Source organism: Gossypium arboreum, chromosome 9 (genome assembly GCF_025698485.1).
Source record: "Gossypium arboreum isolate Shixiya-1 chromosome 9, ASM2569848v2, whole genome shotgun sequence".
Taxonomy (NCBI): Eukaryota; Viridiplantae; Streptophyta; class Magnoliopsida; order Malvales; family Malvaceae; genus Gossypium; species Gossypium arboreum.
Window position 1 is genome coordinate 71,860,516 of NC_069078.1, and position 22,214 is coordinate 71,882,729.

General features: G+C 34.3%; 3 protein-coding genes across 3 annotated transcripts; 1 reads left to right on the forward strand and 2 right to left on the reverse strand.

Annotated features, from left to right (window-relative positions):
- Nucleotides 1-212: 212 nt before the first annotated feature.
- Nucleotides 213-3,593, forward strand: LOC108455536 (E3 ubiquitin-protein ligase RSL1-like). Its single transcript, XM_017754083.2, has 3 exons — nt 213-1,058; nt 2,169-2,941; nt 3,148-3,593. Exons 1-3 carry the CDS (start codon nt 330-332, stop codon nt 3,263-3,265), a joined length of 1,620 nt encoding a protein of 539 aa, XP_017609572.1. The 5' UTR covers nt 213-329; the 3' UTR covers nt 3,266-3,593.
- A 4,532-nt stretch (nt 3,594-8,125) lies between these two features.
- LOC108454522 (general transcription factor IIH subunit 2) lies at nt 8,126-11,860 on the reverse strand. The gene is made up of 5 exons (XM_017753009.2): nt 11,515-11,860; nt 10,691-11,040; nt 9,362-9,823; nt 8,705-9,080; nt 8,126-8,442 (listed from the first exon to the last, which is right to left on the reverse strand). The coding sequence occupies exons 2-5, from the start codon at nt 10,967-10,969 to the stop codon at nt 8,318-8,320; spliced, it is 1,242 nt and encodes a 413-aa protein (XP_017608498.1). The 5' UTR covers nt 10,970-11,040; nt 11,515-11,860; the 3' UTR covers nt 8,126-8,317.
- A 2,193-nt stretch (nt 11,861-14,053) lies between these two features.
- On the reverse strand, nt 14,054-14,932 carry LOC108456346 (E3 ubiquitin-protein ligase EL5-like). Its single transcript, XM_017754942.2, has one exon. The coding sequence runs from the start codon at nt 14,621-14,623 to the stop codon at nt 14,159-14,161; it is 465 nt and encodes a 154-aa protein (XP_017610431.1). The 5' UTR covers nt 14,624-14,932; the 3' UTR covers nt 14,054-14,158.
- Between the last annotated feature and the right edge of the window lie 7,282 nt (nt 14,933-22,214).

Below are 22,214 nucleotides of genomic sequence, written 5' to 3' on the forward strand. Positions count from 1 at the left end.
ATTATAATTATTTTAAATATATAATTATCTTTAACTTCTATTATACTTCAATATTTTTTATTTTTTGAAGATATATTTTTCTACTCGTGCTTTTATGTATTATTTTTATAGATTATAGATTATAGATTATAGATTTAATAAATAATTTTTTACCAATTAATTACCGCGAAATTTACCGACGCTAAATCCCTTCCTTCTCACATAAGTTCCGTGCTCCGTAAGGAGTCTCTTCACTTCCCTATATATTGCCGCATTTCACCCTACCATCGACCCTTCACGAAATTTCTGTCACTTCGCCAAGAAAATTGATCCCAAAACAAAAGAACCCCATGGAAAACCACTCCCGAGACAAAGGCAAAGCCACCCAAACTATCAACGAAGACAACGATGACCTCAAATCAGTCCTCACCCTCCAACGTCATCTACTAATGGAAGCCAAAACCTTAGACTCTGACCTCGACTTTGCATTCCAACTCCAAATGCAAGAAGCCTTTTCCGCTTCCCTCCCTCTTCACCACCCTTCCTCTTCCCTTGACGTCACCCTTTCCTCTCCTTCGGACATGGGTTTCGACTACGTAACCCTGATGCTCCAAGACATTGAGAGGTTCGAGATGGAACGTAAAGACAGGGAAGAAAGCGATGAAGAGAAGAGGAGATTCAGGAACGACCTGAACCGTTCGATTTACGACCAAAACTTCGCTAGGTACATCATGAATGTTCCTGAACAAGAATGGAACAACTATGGGGATAACTACGAAAGGCCTTACGATGGGAACATGGTGGAAGCCCAAAATGAGGGTTTTAGAGTTTATGTTAAAGGTTTGGTCAGTGAAGAGAGGATAAGGGAGATGAAAGTTACGGTGGGGGGTGTTGGAGTTGCCATTTGTGATTTTTGGAATAATTTGGTCTTGGAATTGAGGAAGAAGTTAGACGGTGCAGAGTTCATGACCGGTGAAATGGCTGGAGTCGAGGCTGTGATTCATGGGCTTAATGCGGCTTTGAGTTTGGACTTGAAAAGGGTTACTCTTTTTGTTGATGATTTCTTGGTTTATCAATTTGTAAGTTTACAGTGTTATTTTTTTTCAAGTTTTCTATTATGGGTTTATCCTTTTAGGTTTTTTTTTTTTAGTATCAAGAATTGCATGTTGTTGATATGCTACCAATGGCTTATAACCATTTGAGTGGTGAGATTTCATTTATGGCTTTTTTTTGGTATTTGGTGTTTGTGCGATTGCTTCAATATGTATGCTTCTTTTTTGTAGCTAATGAATTCTTTGTTGGCTTCTTATATAGAAAAATTAAAGATGGTGGGATGGCTAATTTTATTAATTATAGGCAATAGCACCATATATGGTAGTCATTTATCTTTTTTTTTTTGGTTGGCATAGCTTTGATAGATCACTTTTTGCGTTATGGGTCCTGATATGGGATTGTTGATGAGACAAGGACATTGTTATTTGTAGACGTAAGCCTTAGATAACAAATGAGAAACACCTTTTCTAGATTTAAAGACACTTACCCAATTGGGTGATCAAATTGGTTTTTGATTCAGGCAAGTTTGGAGGACGCCCGTTTGATTAGGTGCATTTGGCTTACCTTCCCATGCTTTTTTGTAAGGCGGTTGTCATGGGACTATAAGGAAATGTTGGCCAACAAGGAAAGTGCATGATTTATAGATATAATATACGTAATGCCTTCACTTTGTCATGTTCATTTTTTTGTGCCTTGCGCCTGAGGCAATACAAGGTTCTAGCGCCCATAATGCTCCTTTGAATTTATATCTGTTTTTAAAGTTTAGTTTCTTTTTAAAAAAATTGTTTTATATGTATATGGTTTTGTAGAAGCTCCTGGTTAGAAATCGAAAATTATGATCGCTTTTAGCTTTGTTTGATTCTCCCCTCATTTTCTTCAATCTTTTCCCTTCCTTTGATGATTGTCTTGATTTACCTCTTACGGATGCTAAGTAATGGTGACTCGGTTTGTTTTGGCTAGTTTAAATTTTATCATTGTCATCCCTGGTTTTCCATAAGGAAAGGAATGTTAGTGGAAAGCCAGTAGTGTTTGCGATGTTTTGGGAATTATCCATTGCCATGCATATTTTACTTATATTTATGATTTTATTAATCTCTACATATGGTAATGGTTTATGCTGTGATTTCTGAATATAGATTACAGGCAGACAGCAACCTCGACAGAGCAAGTTGGGGACAAAAGTCAACGAGGTCTCTCTTCTACAAAAGCGATTTACTTACTTTCAACCATCATTTGCGGCACGTAATGATATGAGCTTTGTGTTCAAGCTAGCAAGAGATGCTATAGTCTCTCAGATTACTTGGCCTGCAGAAACTAGCAATGGCAAGTGTTTGAAGGAGACTTGCATGATATGTTTTGAAGATATTGATGCTACTCAAATGTTCACTGTCGATGGTTGCTTTCACAGATATTGCTTTTCTTGCATGAAGCAGCATGTAGAAGTCAAATTGCTAAATTCAATGGTGGCTAGTTGTCCTCATGAAGGCTGTAAAACTGAGGTGACTATTGATAGCTGTGGAAAATTCTTGGATCCTAAATTAGTTGAGATCATGAGCAACCGCAAGAAGGAAGCTTCTATTGCTGTTTCAGAGAAAGTTTATTGTGCATTTCCAAGGTGTTCTGCGCTAATGTCGAAAAGTGAGGTCTTACAATATACTAGAACTGTAATGCTTGTTGCTGAAAAATCTGGGGCCAGAAAATGTGTGAAATGCCATCGCTTTTTCTGCATCTATTGCAAGGTTCCTTGGCACTTTGATATGACCTGCATTGATTACAAAAGATTGAATCCTCATCCTGCTAGAGAATATGCTATGTTGAACACTCTTGCTACTAAAAAACAATGGCGTGAATGTATTAAGTGCAAACATGTGATTGAACTTGCTGGAGGGTGCTATCACATCACTTGCAGGTACCTTTTCTTCTTTTTCCATGGAAGATAAGTAATGTCGGGGAAGGGGGGCTTAAAATCTTGGATTAGTGTCACCTTTACTCTTTACTACTCTGCCTGATGTTATCTGATTGAATGTTAGAAAGGGAGGATTTGTTGATGATTATTTACTTTGCTCCTTGTTTAAAGCAAGATGATGACAAAATCAAGTTTTACCATTTGTGCAGATGTGGATTTGAGTTCTGCTACACTTGTGGAGCCGAGTGGCGTAACAAGAAACCAACATGTTCCTGTCCAATATGGGATGAGCGTAACATTATACATAATCGACGAAGAAGGCAATGAAGTAATCGTACGTGGTAGAAATAGAGAGAAGACAATGAATTCCTTACTTTCTGTGTTTCTTCCCTCCTTTCTCAAAACTATTAGTTTGGGTTGATGTGTGTTGGAGGTACACATCATCTGAATTTGATGACTCTACTTCTTGCATAGGTATCGCATACTGTCATAACCTTTGATGAAAGAGGCTCTTTTGGGACATTGCCTACATATTTTACTATAGCAATCCTTTTTTATGGTCACTGTTTCAGATTTGCAACTGTTTTGTAGTGAAACCAAAGATGGAAAGGTGAGTGAGAGATGATAATAAAATGCTAATTATTCATTCTCTAAATCAATGACTGAATATGGAAAGCTTAACATCAACTTTAATTCATTAATATGAGCAGTGTTTAGTATTTATATTTGAAATGATAAAATGTCGTAACCATATTTTGTTGTTTCGAGTTCATGACTTTCAATATTATTATTTCAAAGAGTTTTTAAAGCTTAAAAAAAAAAAAACAAGGAATGGGAAGTTAAAATATTATAATAAGATAAAAGCTTTGATTTAGTAGTGAAATTCATGTTTTATAAATATAAGTAGTACGAGATTCAATTATATGTAAATTTATTATTATTTTTAAATAAATAAAATTTATTTTAATTATAGAAATATATTTTCTTAATTGAGTTAGTGTTTAAATGACTTGTGGCACCAAAAGGATGTAAATAATAGTATAGATAATTTTTAATTATGTTTAATATGTTTATATTATAATTAATATAATTAATATTTACCCAAGCCAATAGAACGTTATAGGTTGCGGATCAATGCTCATGACTGATGTGCTCAAAATGTCTCATGGAAGTCAATTAACTAAATGAGACTCATTCGATCCACTTGAATTAGTCTAATTCGAGAAACATATGGAGAACCTCATCTACTTGAAAGTTATGGATGGCACTTAAGGAAAATTATTCCTACTATGGTAAATGTGGAAACTTTTCTTAGAATATGTGTAATCTTAGAGGATTGTGTAAATCCATTAATAATCTCAATTGTATATAGGCTTTAATCTCAATTGTCGATGTAAACTAAATTGCATCGTTGGATTTCGGGAAACTCAACTATATATAAAGGCCTTCCCCTTGCTCAGTTGTACTTTTTATAGTAATTAAATACTATTGAGAATATTTAATTGAACACTTGGCATGATTTTGCTTTCTTGTTACTTTTTTATTCTTTTGCTGCTTCCGCTTTATTTTTGGTGCTTTAGAAAATTTCTATTGTGAATTCTCACTTTGCAAGCATTAGGTTGACTTAGGCGAAATTGAAATTAAGAAATCACCTAAGGCCGCACGAGCTGCGAGACTAAAGTTCTGGCCTCGTGACAATTGGTATCTGAGCTAAGGTTTTGAATGCGTCAGTCGAGATGATAAAAGGAGTAGACGAGCAAATTGGGTTAATGAATACATGTGAGAGGACAAGGAAAGCTAGCTGATCGAGGGAAATGTTGTCGACTTTGAAAAGTAGAGTGATCAATCTTGAGGAATCCATGGGGGATGTGAGGAAAACACTTAAGGTAGTTAAGGGACACACTGCAAAGTTGGACTCGATGGAAAAGCAACTCAGAGAATTTGTGTTGGAGTCTCTCAGTTCTAATGTGGAAGCGATGCGAGGGGTGCTCAATTCCACCGCGGATAAGCTGGTAGTGAGGGACAATGCTCTCAAGGCCACAGTGATAGCTTTGAAGGAGGAAACTAAGACCATGACAGGGGCATTGAGCACAAGAATTGAGGAGCACGAGGAAGAGCTCATTGTGTCTCGAGCAGTTGTGGGTAAACAAGTGTTGGGTGCAACACTAAACTGAGAGATAGATGTCCCCAAACCAGAGAATTTTCAGAAGGTAAAGTCTGCAATGTAAGTGGACAACTTCTTGTGGGAGATGGTGCAATACTTCTGTGCCGTGGACATTAAAGATGATGTTAAGGTAAATACTATTACTAGATATTTCACTGATTTTGTTCTTTTATGGTGGCAACGGAGGTCCACAAATGAAAGGCATGGTTAGGCCACAATAGTGACTTGGGAAGAATTTATAAAAGAGCTTAGGAACAGTTTTACCCACAATCTGTCGAGAAGGAGGCTAAGGCTAAGTTGTATTGGTCCTCGTAACACGGCACAATTAAAGAGTATGTGAAGGAGTTCAGTGAACTAATGCTCCAAATCATGGATTTAAGTAAGAATAAGGCATTCTTCTTTTTCATGGATAGGTTAAAGCTACAGGTTAAACGAGAATTTGAATGTCGAGGGGTCCAAGAACTGTCCAAAACCATGATCAAGCTTGTTCCGAGTAAAGACAAGTTCGAGTCTTCCAAGCTCAAGGAGAAGGGCAATGGTGGGGAAGATGAAGGACAAGTTGAGTATAGCGACGATAATTGTGGCAATGAAAAACCACAAAATGGTAAAAGGAAACCCAATAACCGGAAAGAAAATAAAAGTGAGATACTATGCTTCTTATATAACTGTTCGCATATGGTAAAGGACTATCTGAAACGATCCTTATTTTTGCCATTAAAGGGGATGATGAGTTAGAAAAAAGTCTATGAAACTCGGCTTGATCGTGAGTGGTGTCGAAGCCAAGAGGGTCAAAGGAAATGAGAAAAAAGTCTATGAAACTCGGCTTGATCGTGAGTGGTGTCGAAGCCAAGAGGGTCAAAGGAAATGAAAAGAAGCCAATGAAATGCTTCTTATATTGTGGTTCGCATAGCATGCAAAACTATCCAGAGCAATCTAAGTTGTCAGCTGTCACTAAAGAAGATGAAGCGGAGCCAGAGAAGAAGGCTTTAAAGCTTGGATCAATGATATTTGATTCTGTTAAAGCAAAGAGGGATCACAAGTAGAAAAGATTGATGTTTGTGGACATCAACATCACAGGTCGAAGGAATGCTCTTGTTGATACAAGGGCATCAGACTTATTCATATCAGAAAAAGTTGTGGGTAAATTTGGTCTATTGGTTAGCAAATCGACCAAAAAGATCAATATGGTAAATTACAAAGAGGTCTCAACTGTGAGAGTAACACAAGGACTGAAGTTACAAATCAGCGAGTGGAAAAACAAGGAATATTTCGAGGTAAATCATTTAGATGATTACGACTTCGTGTTTGGATTGAATTTCCTTGATTGGATTAATGTTCTATTGGTGCATTTTGTTGATTGAATATGTATCTTGGATACTCGACATAAAAAATATGTTCTGCAGGTGAGTCGAGACATGAGAGGTGAAACCAAGATATTGTTGATAATCCAACTAACCAAGGATGTTCCGCGTGGTAAGAATATTGACTTGGTAAATCAGAGTGCTACGGAGATCCCCTTGGAAATGCTAAAGAAGCAGCAAACCAATGTAGAGCCTGTTGAGTTATCAATAGGGCTACCACCTATGAGAGAGGTGGCTTCTGCATCAAAATTTTAGGGGTAAAGTAGTGTTGCAAATTGAACAATTGACACGAGTAAATGCAATGTGCGAGTTACATCTCAAACACTTATCTAGTGTTTTTTATTTTGACTTTCTATTGGCTTGGCAAGGACACAATGAGCCTTTTAGAGTTCTGAAGCGAATAAGTCGAAGGACTTACAAATCAAAGTTGGCGGGAATACTCAAGGGTAACCCAGTGTTCAATGTGGATATGCCAAGGCCTATTTGTAAGGATCAAGAGGATTCTGATCGAGGAAAGTCACAATACAGGCAAGTAAGAGCGGTGAGCTCTTGCAAACGAGATGCACCAATGAGTGAAACAGTTGAAGTTAGACGACAAAAAAACCCAAGACAAAAGTTTCGAGGGATGGAACTACCCAATAGAAAGACTAGTCAATTGGCCAAGGCATCTAGATAGTATTAAGACGAATCAAAACAGTGTCATTCTGATAATGCAACGAGGGCATTGCGAGAATATGTGAGGGAGAATGTCATAAGCTACAAATTAAAGCTCGTGACTAATGCACTCAAAGCGTCCCATGAAGGTCAATTGATTAAATGAAGCTCATTCGACTCACTTGAATTGACTTGATTCATGGAACATGTGGAGAAACTCATTCACTTGAAACATTAGTGGCCAAGTGAAGCACTTAAGGAAAATTAAAGCTACCATGGTAAATGTGAAAACTTATCTTAGAAAATGTGTAATCTTAGAAGATTTGATTATGTAATCTTAAAGGATTGTGTAATTCCATTAAGAAGAAAAATTGTAGATAGATTTTAATCTCAACCATAGATTTAAAATAAACTGTACCATTGGATCTAAGAGAGCTCAATTATAAATAAAGGTTTCCCCTCATTTGTGATCACTCAATTATAAAGTAATTGAATACTATTGAGAGCATTTACTCAAACACTTGATGTGTTTTTGCTTTTTGTAACTTTTCTATCCTCTCATTGCGTCTTTTGTCTTTGAATTGCTTCTTCTTTATTTTCGATAACTTAAAGAAATTCTATTATAAATTTTCACTTTAAGAGAGTTAAACTAACTTAGGCGGATTTAAACCTAAAAAATTACCTAAGGGCACACGAAGTACAAGACTAAAGTTCTACTCTGGTAACATGTACAGGGCATTAGACTTCTTCTAGTTCGTTATAGGTTCCATGATCACTGCATTACCATTTCATAGCTCCTTTAATTGACGTACTAATTTTATGATCACTGACGAAGAAATTTGACTGCAAGGGAGATGTACGGTCTTGAAAAATTGGCTACTGCTGATTTATTTTCTTAAATGGTGACCTTGTACGTGCATGTCAGTTGTCTCTCCATATTCCATCTAATTTCGATGCATCACAACAGGATTGTCACTAGCAGTAGTTGATGCATATCAGCGGGTCGCATTCTATTAAAACATGGGAAATGTAGAATTTTCAGCAAATGAAAATCATGTAGCAAAGTTATCTATATGATATGTCACAAAAGTAATAAAATCCGACTCTCAAACTTGTAAAATTTGGACATAGAAAGTAGCATATGACATCCTTGAGTTTCCACAGCAAAAGTAATTCCTAGTCTTCATTTCTAATGACTGCCTAGGAATGCCTCAAGCTGTCACAACCGGGACAATTGTGCAAACTCTCATGAATGTAAATGTCACAATCCAGGCAGAAGTACCATTTGCACTTCGGGCACACAACGGCAGGCCCGGGTTTGTTTCCTGAGACCAAAAACCGGCAAGCATCAAGAAGGACAATTCTCAAATAAAATCAAAGACAGGTGGAAAGAACAATGACATATTACAAGGTCAAACAAACATAACTGCATAATCCATGATTTAGTTTGGTTATTTCATGCAGTCTGCCTTAAAATGTAACATATACTATCACACATGCAATTTCAATACTTTTAGCATTTAATAAAATGTCAAAACAGATTAGTATTAGAAAACCATCACGTACTCAATCCTTATCACCACTTACCTGGATCAAGGAGGCTTTGTTGGCACCCGAAACAATTTCTTTGCAGTTTGCAGTTTGGATTGTTTAAATGAGATGAGGTCACCTCGTCAAATGGTGCTATTGGAAAGAGATGATGATATGATCTAGCCAAATGGGGTGAAGACACGAGTGTCAACCCGCAGACACAGCATTCAGTAGGAAGCTCACATGCACGGGCTTTGCATCTTGGACAAGTGTAACCTGCACCTACCTTAGCTTCTTTATGACACGAACAAATCGATATAGAACCCTCAGCTGCTCTTTGTGGGAATCCCATCTTGATCAAATTAGCAACTGCAAATTCCGCTATGGCAGGTGGTGGTGGTGCATGTTCCAATATTAGCTCTTTAAAGTGGGACTGCACAAGAAAAACACATAAGAGAGATTTTTCATTTTCCATCTTTTACAAGTCAACTGAAAATACATAAACAGAATCAACAACTCCAGTTCCCCACCTTCCAAAAGCAAAATAAAAAACAACAAATGCAAAGAAAGAAAACTTTCAAGAACAACGTGCAATATAGAACATTTTAGAAGATATTGGGATAGCTTTTCTAAGACAAAGGTCCTTTGGATATAAACATGAGTTTACATCAGTTCAGTTTAATATGGTCAATCAATGCCTACTGTCTCTCTTACCTCATCCAGTGCAACAGAGTACGTTCCTCCTGTTTCCTGGCAAAGATGTTTGCATATAAACATTTCTGCAGCGAGGCCAATAACTGAACATCTTATTTTAGATTTCCTACATTTCTGAATGGTGTCCATTATATCTCCAGGATCACAAGTACTGAGAGCAGAATATAATATGAGAACTTCACGATGACCATATGATGGAATTTGATTCAGATACCCATCTACAAGATCCAATGCATTCTGTAAGGAGGAATCACCTGAACATTCCAACTTCTTCATCAAAGCGTTGATATGAGACTCGGGACTACCACCAATATCTGTTAAGCAGTGAGCAACCCCATCTTTTATAGTCACAATACCAACTTGACTAAGAGGATTCTGGTAAAAGAACTCCCGGATGAAAGTCTCAACATGTTTTGCAATGACAGCAATTCGACTTGGTCGGAAATCCATCTCTGAAGCTGCCTAAATACAGTAAAAAACAAAATCAGTTGTTCATGTAAACAATCAAGAAATTTCAACTATTTTTTACTTCTAAATGGTTGGATCAGAATAACCAATTTTCAGTGGACCTTAAACCCTTGCTTGGTATGGAGGATGGAAAAGAGTGAAGATGGAAAATTTGTTAATCAAATGGCCAAGATTCACAATCACTTTCCTACTTTGTAACTTAACCATTAGATTGACAAATTTTCTATCCTACCTCTTTTCCATCCTTCGTACCAAACAAAGCTTAAGTGATATAATAAGTTCAATGAAGGGTTCCAGTTCTATGCAAAACCTCAACCATATTTACCTAAAGGGGATATACATCAATTGTATTCTATTAAGATGCAGGATGAACAATCAAGACAATAAAAATAGATTGAACCTTACCAAATAAGATATCGCAGAGACATAAAGCAGATAGTGGATTGGTTTTCAAGTGAAGAACTTTGATAGGAATGTATCGCTTTAAGGAATTCAAACAGGCAAATTGCTTAACACATGCAAGTAGTACTACCATGAGAAACTTCAACAAAAAATACCATAAAAATTCTTCTTGGCTTCTTCTCTATGTGAACAAAGAGGAGTGATCAAGTTATGGGCTAAACATATCATAGACTTGTGTGAGGTAACATCAATTAAACCTACAGATACTTACTCATGATTGTGAAACTCAATTACTAGAAGTAACCAAATCAAACCTAGATAAGATTGCTTATCAAACTTGATTGTTCTGCTTCAGAGGAGTACTCTAGACCAAAAATGTTGCTCTTTACCAAATAACGGCATATTTAGTCTAACAAGCAAAATCTTAAACTACAGTGAATAAGCGGTGAAAAATGGTACCCGAGAAAGATCGATAACAATGTATAGATAACGAATGAGACCCTTTTGTATCCGAGCAGCAGTGGACAAAAGGGAACGAAGGCGCCGGCGATACTGTGAATGATAAAGGGCCTGGTTGTCAATGGGGCGAAGCATCCCCGATTCGTCCTCTTGCAAAGATTCCCATGACCTCTCATCAGTGTAAGTTCTCTCCCACGCATCAAGATCCCCATTCACGTCATCTTCATCATCATCCTCTTCCGCTCCACCATTGATCCGTCTTCCCGCTCCATTATTCATTCTTCCTTAAACCAACAATGCAAAAGCTTCGTACAACTTGATTAGGTTAGGTTCTACCAATCTGCAGTGTCCTAAAAATCACAACATTGTAGCAACAAATCTTAATATAAAAAGGGCGAATTAAACAAACAAATATATTCAACAATCTGAAAACTTCAAAACCATTTGTAACATAACTACATAAACAATAAAAACCAAAACCGTTCGTGATTAAAAATAAAAAATGTCTAAATCTTCAAAAATGTTATTTTCTAGTTTATACAAAAAAAGGGAAATTCACAATAAGAATGCAAAGCAACTGTTTGAGGAAATGGGTGATTTAAAATAGAAAAAAGGGTATGCAGATTTTGATTAATAGAATGGGATTTGAGACAACCCATTTGATGGAATAAGTTTAGAATCAAATTAAAGGGAGAAAAAGCCAATAGTTCTATAAGCACAAAAATACTATTAGAAAATAAAAACCAAAACATTTTAAAAAAAAAAAAAAAAGCTAAATAAAAGATTAATCTTTCTTTTCTTAAAGAGGAGGAGTAAAGAATCACCTGGATTTTCCAGAAAACTTGAAAATTAGGAGCTGAAGTGAATTAAAACCAGAACAAAGAGTGTCAATGCTTGTTCTTTACTACTTATAAGTTATATAACTTGAAACATTCAGGGTTCCTTTTTTAGAAAAAGAAGAAAATAAAAGTACTGTTGTTGCTGATTTCCCAACCAAAAACGAAAAGAAAAACCTATGCCGGCCACGGTGCTCGAACCACGACCAAAATGTTAAGCTTTGACTAATGAACTAGACAAATAATTTTATTTTAGGGTAAATTTGTTTAACCGAAAATAATGTTATGAAATTGTGGAAAATGGATGGGGATAGGGAGAGTTGATAAAATAAGCCGGATGAAACGGGTTTTGAGTCTAATAAATCAATACCATCTCCGTCTAATAAAATTATTTGAATTTGTTGATATTTTGAAATTTTGATTTTTTAAATTAACGCACAAATATTTTAAAAATTTAATTCTTTTTTATCTAAAGATGGTAGAAAATTTACCAATATATAATTCGAGGATCTAATCTAACATATAACTTTTACACATTAACACGAATTTTTAATTAGCTCATTATCAATTAGAAATTAATAATTAGAGTATCTACTATATTCGCTCGTATTTTATTTAATTATTGAAACGCATAATAAACTTTAATCAAATTAGATCAATTTTAATTTAGAATAGCTTTTTAAAATAGTAAATTATTCTTATTATTTTTCCAACATCTTTTTCTACTCGTCGATGACTATTAATCCACCATATTGATTGTCAAATTGTCACTTTGAGTTCGCTAGCAAGAAATTTTTTTTAAATAATAACCCAATTACTTAAATAATAACTTTCAAATAGTTCAATGACTTAAATGAAAGCTTTCAAATAGTTTAGTGGCTATTTTGTAATTTTTTTTAAAGTTAAATGATCAAAACGTAATCTTACTAATAATCTCATAAACTTGGGTGTAGAGATAATATCATTTCGATTCGGTAGGTTATTTTAAAAAAATTTGTTAACCTTCCATCATAATTCGGTTTGGCTTGATTCGATTTTTAATTTTTTCATATTAATTTTGGTTTTAAATTTTAGACTTATTTTGATAAAATGAAATTTATTTTATGGCTTTTAAATATTATTTAATAAAATTTCAAAAAGTTCATAAATATTTGTAAAATGCAATAAGTTTTCAATAACTTTAAAATTAATTTCACTATTTTAAATATAAAATATTTATTTTATATCTTAAAAATTTAAAATCGATTATAAAATAAATAAAAATAGAAATTAATTTGATTTTGGGTAACCGAAATTTTAAACTTGCATTTCATAAACCATCCAAACACTTCAGTTCGGGTCGATTTTCGATTTTTCTTGCTCAACCTTACTTGAGTGTAGTTTACCCTTAAAATATTAATATTTTATATTAGGTTAGAATATGTCATAAGCCCCAGTATTCTTTATAAATTTTAATTTAGTCCATGTACTTTTATTAATTGGGAATTTAGTCTTACTTTTTAGATTTCAAATTTTATACCCAACTGTTAACCCATTAAGATTATTTTGTTAAATTCAGGTTTATTATAACATCATTTTTTGGAGAGACCTTATTACCATTAGAGGTGATAAGGGTGAAGCTAGGTCAAGGTCCGGATTTAAGAAAATTTTCGGACTTTAAGTTCATTTTGGCCCAAATGGAAACATTTCATTGTTTAAAAATAATAACAAATTATATTTAAATTTAATTATAAATATTATTATTGATATAAATTTTTATATTTTTATTCTTTTAAATAATAAAACAGTCAAGTCATCCAAGCCCAATCTTAAAAATGTAAGCTCAAGTTCATCCCAAAACTAGTCGAGTTGATTGGGCTAATTGGATTACATGGCTCATGAACACCTCTTAATAATATAATTTTTGAATTTTTAGAACTTTTTATTTTTTATTTTAAAAAATTAAATTATTTAAAAATATTTTATTTTTTATTTTTTATTTTGAATTTTAAAGGGTTTTATTTTTTCATACATTTTGAATTTTTATAAAAATATTATACTTTTTTGAAATTTTTATTTACAATATGAAAACAATATTTTTAAATTTTTTTAGTTTTAAAGAATAAGTATCAAATTAATGAAAAAAACCTTAAACATTAAGGGCTAAAACGCTATTTTACCTTTAACTTATGGTAAAACAAGATAAAAGTAAAATAATCCCGTTTAAATTTCTTTTTAGTTAACGAGACTTTGTTTAAAAATCCTGAAAATTCTTACAACTTGAAAAATAAAATTTTTCATAAGAAAATATAAAATTTCATATTTCGATCAGTTTCCTTAATTATTTTTAGTACTCTCTCGCCTCATTTAAAATCCTAGAAAACTCTTAACAATTTATATAAATCCTAATTTTCACGTTAATAAGCCATCCCACCGCCACACCCCATCTTCATAAATTCATTTTCCTCTTGAAATGTTTATGTAAGTATGCTTTTTTTTTTCCTGAATATTAAAAATTAAATCAGGATTTGGGCTTTTCCATAAAATGTTGAAGTTGAAATCTAGTTTTCTGAGAGAATATATTTTGTGAAGCAACGAGAGGAAATGAAATACAGAGATAGTACAAAGTCAAAATTGTAAATATTAAATGTATTTAGTGTTTGGTGTTAGTATGGATTGGGCATCGACAGAGAGGGCAATTTGGTTTCCTCTTAACCCACTCGAAAATGCAATAATCATGGAACATATGGCCGCACACTCTCATGCCTCTTGCTTCCTCTCCTTTCTCCATATACTGTAGACAAATCCCACAAACATGACCATCTTCCTCTTCTATTTCCACCCCATTTGTTCCAGCAAAGGCAGGGTGGATTGTTTCCGACAAGAGTTTGGCGAGTTCAATATTCACCTCCAGCTGGACTTCCATTAACGTCGTTTCCAAGTCCCGGTTGGTCTCACGAGCCCTCCACATGGCCACCTCCGTTCTCATGTCGTCGCACCTCATGAACTCCACCCTCCCCGTTCTTGTTGGGTCATCCGAAGTTGAGTATCGTCCCCAGTTGCTTAACCTGTTCAGGGTTTCTGCTTCAAGGCTCGCTATTTGTTTCACCCTATCCATGCCGCCCACCCTCTAATCTAAAATCGATACGTAAACCACGATTGGTTTTTCCTCTGCTAAAGGTGGAAGAAGAAACAAATTAAGAGGAATGAACGAATGATGGAGATAAATCGGAATGGTTTAGAAAGAACATTTATTTATCAGATTTGGCAACCGCGTTTGCTTAAACCGACTTTGCCAGGGTTTTTTTTTTTTTTTTTTTTAAATCATTATCCTAGGTTGTATTTCTATGATTGTAAAAGGAAAAAAGAGGGAATTTTATTGGTTAAAATATGGTGTTAGCTCGTATATTTTTATAAAATTTAAGATTTAGTATTTATACTTAAAAAAAGTTGAAATTAAGTCTTTCTACTTTTATAGTTTTGAAAATCTCAATCCAATCATTTATATTGCTTTTTTTTTTAAATTTGTTAGTTTGACATATTAATTAGCCTATCTTCACATAATATGGTATTGATTAACAAAAATTAAATATATTAAGTTGATAAATGTTGAAAAAACTGCCGACAAAGTAATGATTAACTTAAAATTTTAAATTGAAAAAAAATTGAATTTTAATTTTTAAAGTACAAAAACTAAAAGTACAGGGACTGAAAACTAATTTTAACCAATTTTATTTGTATGACTGTTAGAAATGCAGCCGCCCAGCCTTCAAAGTGGCGTGCTAGTCCCATTCAAGAGGATTGGAGCAACCAACCTTTTTCACATGCTTCTTTAACTATAACCTAATAATAAAATAATTTTGAAAAAAATTGAACCTTTTAAGTAATTATGTATAACATGAAAATTAAAATTCTATATATGAGAACTAAATTAATGCATCTTACATAATTGGGTTTAATTGAAATTAATAATTCTATTGGGCGCTATATATATAAAAATTACGTATAAAATATAAGTAAATATTTAAAATAATATTCAATAAATAATAAAATATATGATTTAAAATTAATAATAATATCAACATATATGCAATATGTATAAAATTAGAATAAAACGAATTAATTTAAATCATGAGTGAAAAAAATACAAATCTTAAATTTGTGGTGGAACCTCCAAATAATGCATTCCAAAATTAGAGTGTTATGTTAAGTTGGCCAAATAGTCCACATTCTTTCCCGATAAATATGTCGAATATCCTTGATCCATCATTCCCTAATTAAAGCAAGACAATCACACGATGCGCGAAATTAAGCAAATGTACCACTAGTCTTGCATCAACCTCAACAACCAAGTTTTGGATGCCCAATGATTTTTCCATTTGCATCCCTTATCGAATTCCCCAGAGCTTCGCTTTCAAACTATTATATCTTTATTCCATTTACTATTATGGTCAATTGTGATGGATCTCACTGCTCCATCCATGTTTAAAATCATTGAGCCCTCCGGCGGTTTCGTCCACAAAACCCTTTGGATCCCTTTTGCAATATTGGAAGTTGCTCCTATCGTAGCCCAACCGATATCAACAGCAAGTTGTTTTTTCATGGCACAAAATTTCCCCTGTAGATTGAAACTTGTTTTTGAGCACCCTTACATTACAATTTTTCCACGAACTCCATATCGTGGTTAAGAAGAGAGAGCCCCATAGAAAGTCCCAGTCATATATTTGGCTGATTTAGCATTTCGCTTAACCTATGTATAACAATTACATTTGAAAAAGTCATGTTAAATAGCACAAATGTGCAACTCATTCCACACCTCTTTAGCCTTCGAACAACTCCTGAGAACGTGCTCAATGGACTTGACACTCCCTCAATAATAGCTATAACTTGCATTTGCAGTCATATCTTCATGAGCACGCAACTTATTCTAGTTTAGTTTATCCCGCATGACAAGCCAAATGAAGAATTAGATGCGTTCACGGCGCTGCAAAGACCAAATCCAATCTCATCTTCTCCCCATATGCATATCTCGATAAAGATCAACAAGCATTGAGTAAGCAGACACCACTTTGAATCTTCATTGCTTTCATATCCCCAGCAAAAGGAGTCATCGACAACTTGGAACTATGGCAACAAAGTGGCCTTAATTTCCAGCAAAACGTCAATCGAGTGAATATGTTGAACCACAAATAAATTCTAATTCCTTGAATCATCAATAAAGTCAGAAACCTTTCTGTTGGCACAAAACTATTAGATTGAATTAGCTTTCATAGTGGTCCATTGCCTACCCACTAGTCCAACCAAAATCTAATATTTGAAACACAATTTCTGTCCCAGTGCACCAATTGATTATGTTTATAATTTGAGGTGCCACCCCAAAATGAATTCCTATTAATACGATCCAACCGGTTACAAACCAAAACTAGCAAAAGCACAGATTGCACCATATAAAGGGGAATTGTCACCATTGTCGATTTAATCAAAACTTCTTCCTGTTGAAAGAAGACTCTACCTTTCCAATCCACCATTTTTTTTAAATTTTATCTATCATATGAGAATAGGTATCTTTTGTGAACCTACCATGAATAATAAGAACACCAAGTACATTCTTAGATCATTCATTAATGGTATACCACAAGCAATGCTAAGTTTCATTATTTTATCTCGTGGAACGTTTAGGGAGATAAATAGTTTAAACTTGTATAAATTTATCAATAAACCTAACGGTTTGTTGAATTCTCCAAGGCACTCTTGAACTTACTCATCAATCAAGGATTATTGAAAGAAAGAAGAACCTGAAAACTGGATTTTTGTAAGCATTGCATCAAGGGGAAATAGGCAAGGGTGAAGTTTGGGACTGCAATCTATGATACTAAAGGCATCTTGGATTATGTCCACTTAGATGTCTGAGGTCCCTCTAAAACAAGCTTTTGGGAGGAAAACATTATTATGTAACTTTTGTTGATGATTATTCCTAAAGAGCATGAGTGTATACAATGAAGACAAAGGATAAAGTGTCAAGAGCTTTCTTAAGTAGAAATTGATGATGAAAACTCAAACGGACAAAAAGATAAAGCATCTTCACAGAGATAATGGTGGAGAGTATAGAAGTGATTCATTTCTAAAGATTTGTGAAGATAAGGGCATCATCAGGCACTTCATTGTCAAATCTACACCATAACAAAATAGGGTGGCAAAACATATGAATCGAACACTGTTGGAGAAAGTTCGATGTATGCTATCCAATGTTGGATTTGATACAGAGTTTTGGGCTGAGGCTATAACATATGCTTGCCATCTCATCAATCGTCTACTATCTACTAAAATTGAAGGAAAAACACCATTGGAGAAATTTAGTGGAAAGTCTGCTACAGGCTATAATTCCTTATATGTGTTTGGTTTCGTTGCATACTATCATGTTAAGGAAGCAATGTTGGATCCAGGAGCTAAGAAAGTCGTGTTCTTAATACCACTTCTAGCATAAAAGGTTTTCGCCTATGGTTTCCAGAAACAAATAAAATTATCTTCAGTAGAGATGTCACTTTTGATGAATCTACCATGTTTTCAAAAATGCAAAATGAGTAGTCAAATGATACTCATAAGTAGGTGGAGTTCGAAAGAGACTCTAGTAAGAAGGATCTAGTGGAAGAATGAGACCCTAGTGAAGAGGAGGTTTAGACCCAAAAACTCTCATAGCAACGTGAATCAATTGCAACTAATAAGTTAAGGAGAATAATTAAAAAGTTTGTTGGCTTTGCTGATATGGTGGCTTATACATTCCCAGTTGAAGCTAATGACATTCCTACCATTTTTAATAAAGCAATTCAGAGTTCTAAAGAAGAAAAGTAGAGTATTTCCATTAATGAATAAATGCAGTCCCTTCAAAAGAATCAAACTTGGAAGCTAGCTAGTGCCAAAGGGAAAGAAGGCAATTGGGTGCAAGTGCGTGTTTGCAAAGAAATAAGGATTTCCTAGCCAAGATAATGTGCGTTACAAAGCAAGATTGATGGCGAAAGGTTATACCCAGAAGGAGGGAATTGATTACAATGAGGTATTTTCTTTAGTTGTTAAACATTCCTCCATTAGAATTTTATTAGCTTTGGTGGCACAGTTGGATTTGGAACTAGTTCAGGTGGATGTAAAAACTACTTCTTTTCATAAAAACTTGGAATAGGAAATCTATATGACTCAACTAGAAGGATTCAAGGTTGCTGGAAAATAAAATTTAGTGTGTAAACTTGAAAAATTGTTGTACGACTTAAAGTAATCTCCTAGGTAGTGGTACAAACGATTTAACAAATTTATGATAGAACAGATGTACACAAGAAGCAAATATGACTAGTGTGTATTTCCACAAGCTTCAAAATGGTTTCTCATATATCTTCTTTATGTTGATATGTTGATAGCTTCCAAAAGTCAAGTAGAGATTTAAAAATTAAAGATACAGTTGAAAAATGAGTTTAAAATAAAGGATCTAGGAGAAATAAAAGAAGATTTTAGGCATGAAGATAACTCGAGATAAAAGTTTGAAGAGGTTTTTTTTAACTCAAAAACAATCTATGAGAAAATTGCTAAAGCGCTTTGGCATGAATGGGAAGTCAAAACCTATTACGCTTCTCTTGCTCCTCATTTCAAGCTTAATGTCTCTATGTCGTCAAAGGGATGTAGAACGAGAATACATGCCAATGATACCATATACAAAAATTGTTAGGAGCTTAATGTATACTATGGTATGTACAAGATCTGACATCTCACAAGCAGTTGGGGTCGTGAGCAAGTATATGCATGATCCGGGAAAGGAGCATTGGCAAGCTGTGAAATGGATTTTGCGATATATCTAGAATACAATAGATGTTGGATTGATTTTTGAAGAGGAAGATAATCAAGGTATTATTGGATATTGTGATTCAGACTATGCAGATGATCTGGACAAATGGTGGTCAACTATTAGTTATGTGTTTCCTCTAGCAAAGGCACTAGTTAGTTGGAAGTCTATTTTACAGTCAACAGTTGTTTTATCTTCTACAGAAGCAGAGTACATGGCAACCACAAAGGCTGTAAAAGAGGCAATTTTGCTTTAAGGGTTGTTTAGTGAACTGGAAATTAAACAAAAGTATGTCAAAGTACATTGCGATAGTCAGAGTGCTGTTCAATTAACAAAAAGTCAAGTTTATCATGCAAAGACGAAGCACATTGATGTCCAATATCATTTTGTATGAGAAATTTTGGAAGAAGGTGGAGTAAAGATTCTAAAAATTTCAACCATCTAGAATCCTGTCGATATGATAACTAAGGTTGTGATTGCAGTCAAGTTTCAACTATGTTTAGATTTGATCAATGTTAAAACTTAAAGGTTAGAATTTGAAGACACTATCAAATATTGTTTTGTAAGGAGATTGAAGATGTGGAAATTTGTTAAGGTAGAGATTTGTTAAAATAACACAAGCCCACATCTAAAAAAATAAGGTTGTAGAGTGTTTGTAATACTATAAATAGAGTTGGTTTCTCCACCTTTAAATCATCCCCAAAAATTGTCATTTTCTTCATAAGACAATATCCCCCTCTTCTTATTTGTAATTGTAGTGACATATTGTGCTATTAAATTACATTGTAGGGAGATTTTGTCTAGGAGATTGAGTTTTAAGTGAAAATGTTTGTGACTCCTCAAATCTTTCTTGGGAATAACATCTAATGTGTTTTTTAGTACAATTATTTACTCTCTTTTACCTTATTCTCACAATATTTACTCACACCAAAAACTACAAATCATCTGCAAAGAAGAGACGTGAGATATCATATCCTCTTCTACAAATCTTAAACGTTTACAGTAACCTCTTCGCAACTCTATTCAAGATCATTTAAGAAAGTTTTCCCATCACCATAATGAAGAGCTATGGTGCTAAAGGATCACCCTGTTTTAAGCCGTGTTGATGGTAAAATTCTGAGGTCATTTGTCCATTCCAAATTAACATAATCTTATTAGATTTGACTTAGAACATTATTAGATCAACCAATCTGATAGGTAATCTGAAGCCAATAAGCACAAACTTTAGAAAATCTTAGTAGCCATTATCATACACTTTCTGCAAATCAATTTTCAAAATCATCGCTCCCTTACGACTCCACATATTGATGGACAACTTCTTGTGTAACTAATATTTTATTCATAGTACCCCTCCTAGTAAGAAAATTATTCTGAAAAGGTCTAATAATTTGTTGTAAAAATCAAACCTAATCTATTGACAAACGTTTTAAAGGGTACCTTGTATGTTGTGTTGAAAAAACTAATAAGATGAACAAGGGTAATCTATCTGCTGATGTGGACTTTGGAATGAGAACCAAGAACACTTTAGCTCCCAATAATTTTGGTAAAGGAATGGTTGAATGCCATTCGAACAGGGAGATTTTAAACCTTTCATTGAGAATAGGCTTGAACACGCCTCATCCATCGAGACGACATAAGATGAGAACTAGAATCAGTGCAAGAAAGTGGAGTAAGTCGCTTCTTCGCAAAAAAAAGTTGTGCAAAAAACTGCACCACATGATCCATCATTCTCTTTTGATCAATCATCCAAACTTCATCAATAAACAACCCCATTACCTCATTCTTGTTGTCCTGCATCAAAGTAGAAAAATTTTATATTTCGCTCGACCTTTGAAATCCAATCAAGTCAGGAAGTTTGAAGCCATAACAGTTCTTCTTCTGTCAAAATGGCTTGATATTCATCATTAAGATCTACCTCCAACTTTTGAAGTTGAGACGAGATCATATAATTTGGTGCTTGTTGAATCCCACGTAGTCTTTTTAGCTTAGTTTTCTTTTTAACGAAAATATTACCAAACGACTCTTTGCCCATGGTGTTCAACAAGATTAGGTGATCTGAATAGAGACAAAGCAAGGTAAAAACATAAAGTTATGGGAAAACTCACAATGTCGAATCATTAATTCATACTCTGTCTAGTCTCTGTTGCAAAATAATTCTACCTAGTGACTTGTGAACCCAAGTATATTTCAATCAATTAGACCCGATACCTAGCAAGTTAGAAGAACTCCATCTTTCTCTAAATAATATCATTTTGTCGCCTTGCTCCCCCACATCATTCAGCTAGAGATGCAAAATCATTGAAATCCTCGACGATCATCCATAGCTATCTAATATTTGAACCCCAACCCGCCAACTCCCTACAAAACCATGCCTCAGCTTCCTTGTTCAATTGTACATACATGAAAGAAGCTTGCCATTCTTTACCCCCTTCCTTAATAAAATAGTTAATAGTTTGATCAGTAGAGTTTTTAACACCAAGATGAATTAAGTTCTTGTGTCAAAGTAAAACCAAACTTCCTCTAAACCCTTGTGCTGCCACTTCAAAGCAGTTCGAAAAAGAAAGTTTCTTCTCTAAAATCTTGGCCTTACCTTATGTCTCAAAAAGACAAAGATCATGATGAATTAAATTCCTGCAATTTTCATTATCAATCCCTCGATAATTCCAAATAATGGCCTTTATTAAATCAATTATGAGGAAACATTGCCTGTTCAACACTTGCTTCAACTAAAGCACACTTGGAACTAGACTCCCTTCATTTAATCTAAAGAAAAAGAACATATTGCTAGTAGAGGGAAATTATGAATTGTTGGATGATGCTATAAGGTTTGGCATGAAGCTTGGATGTTGATGATTGATGATTTTAACTACCTATTGAATGTGAC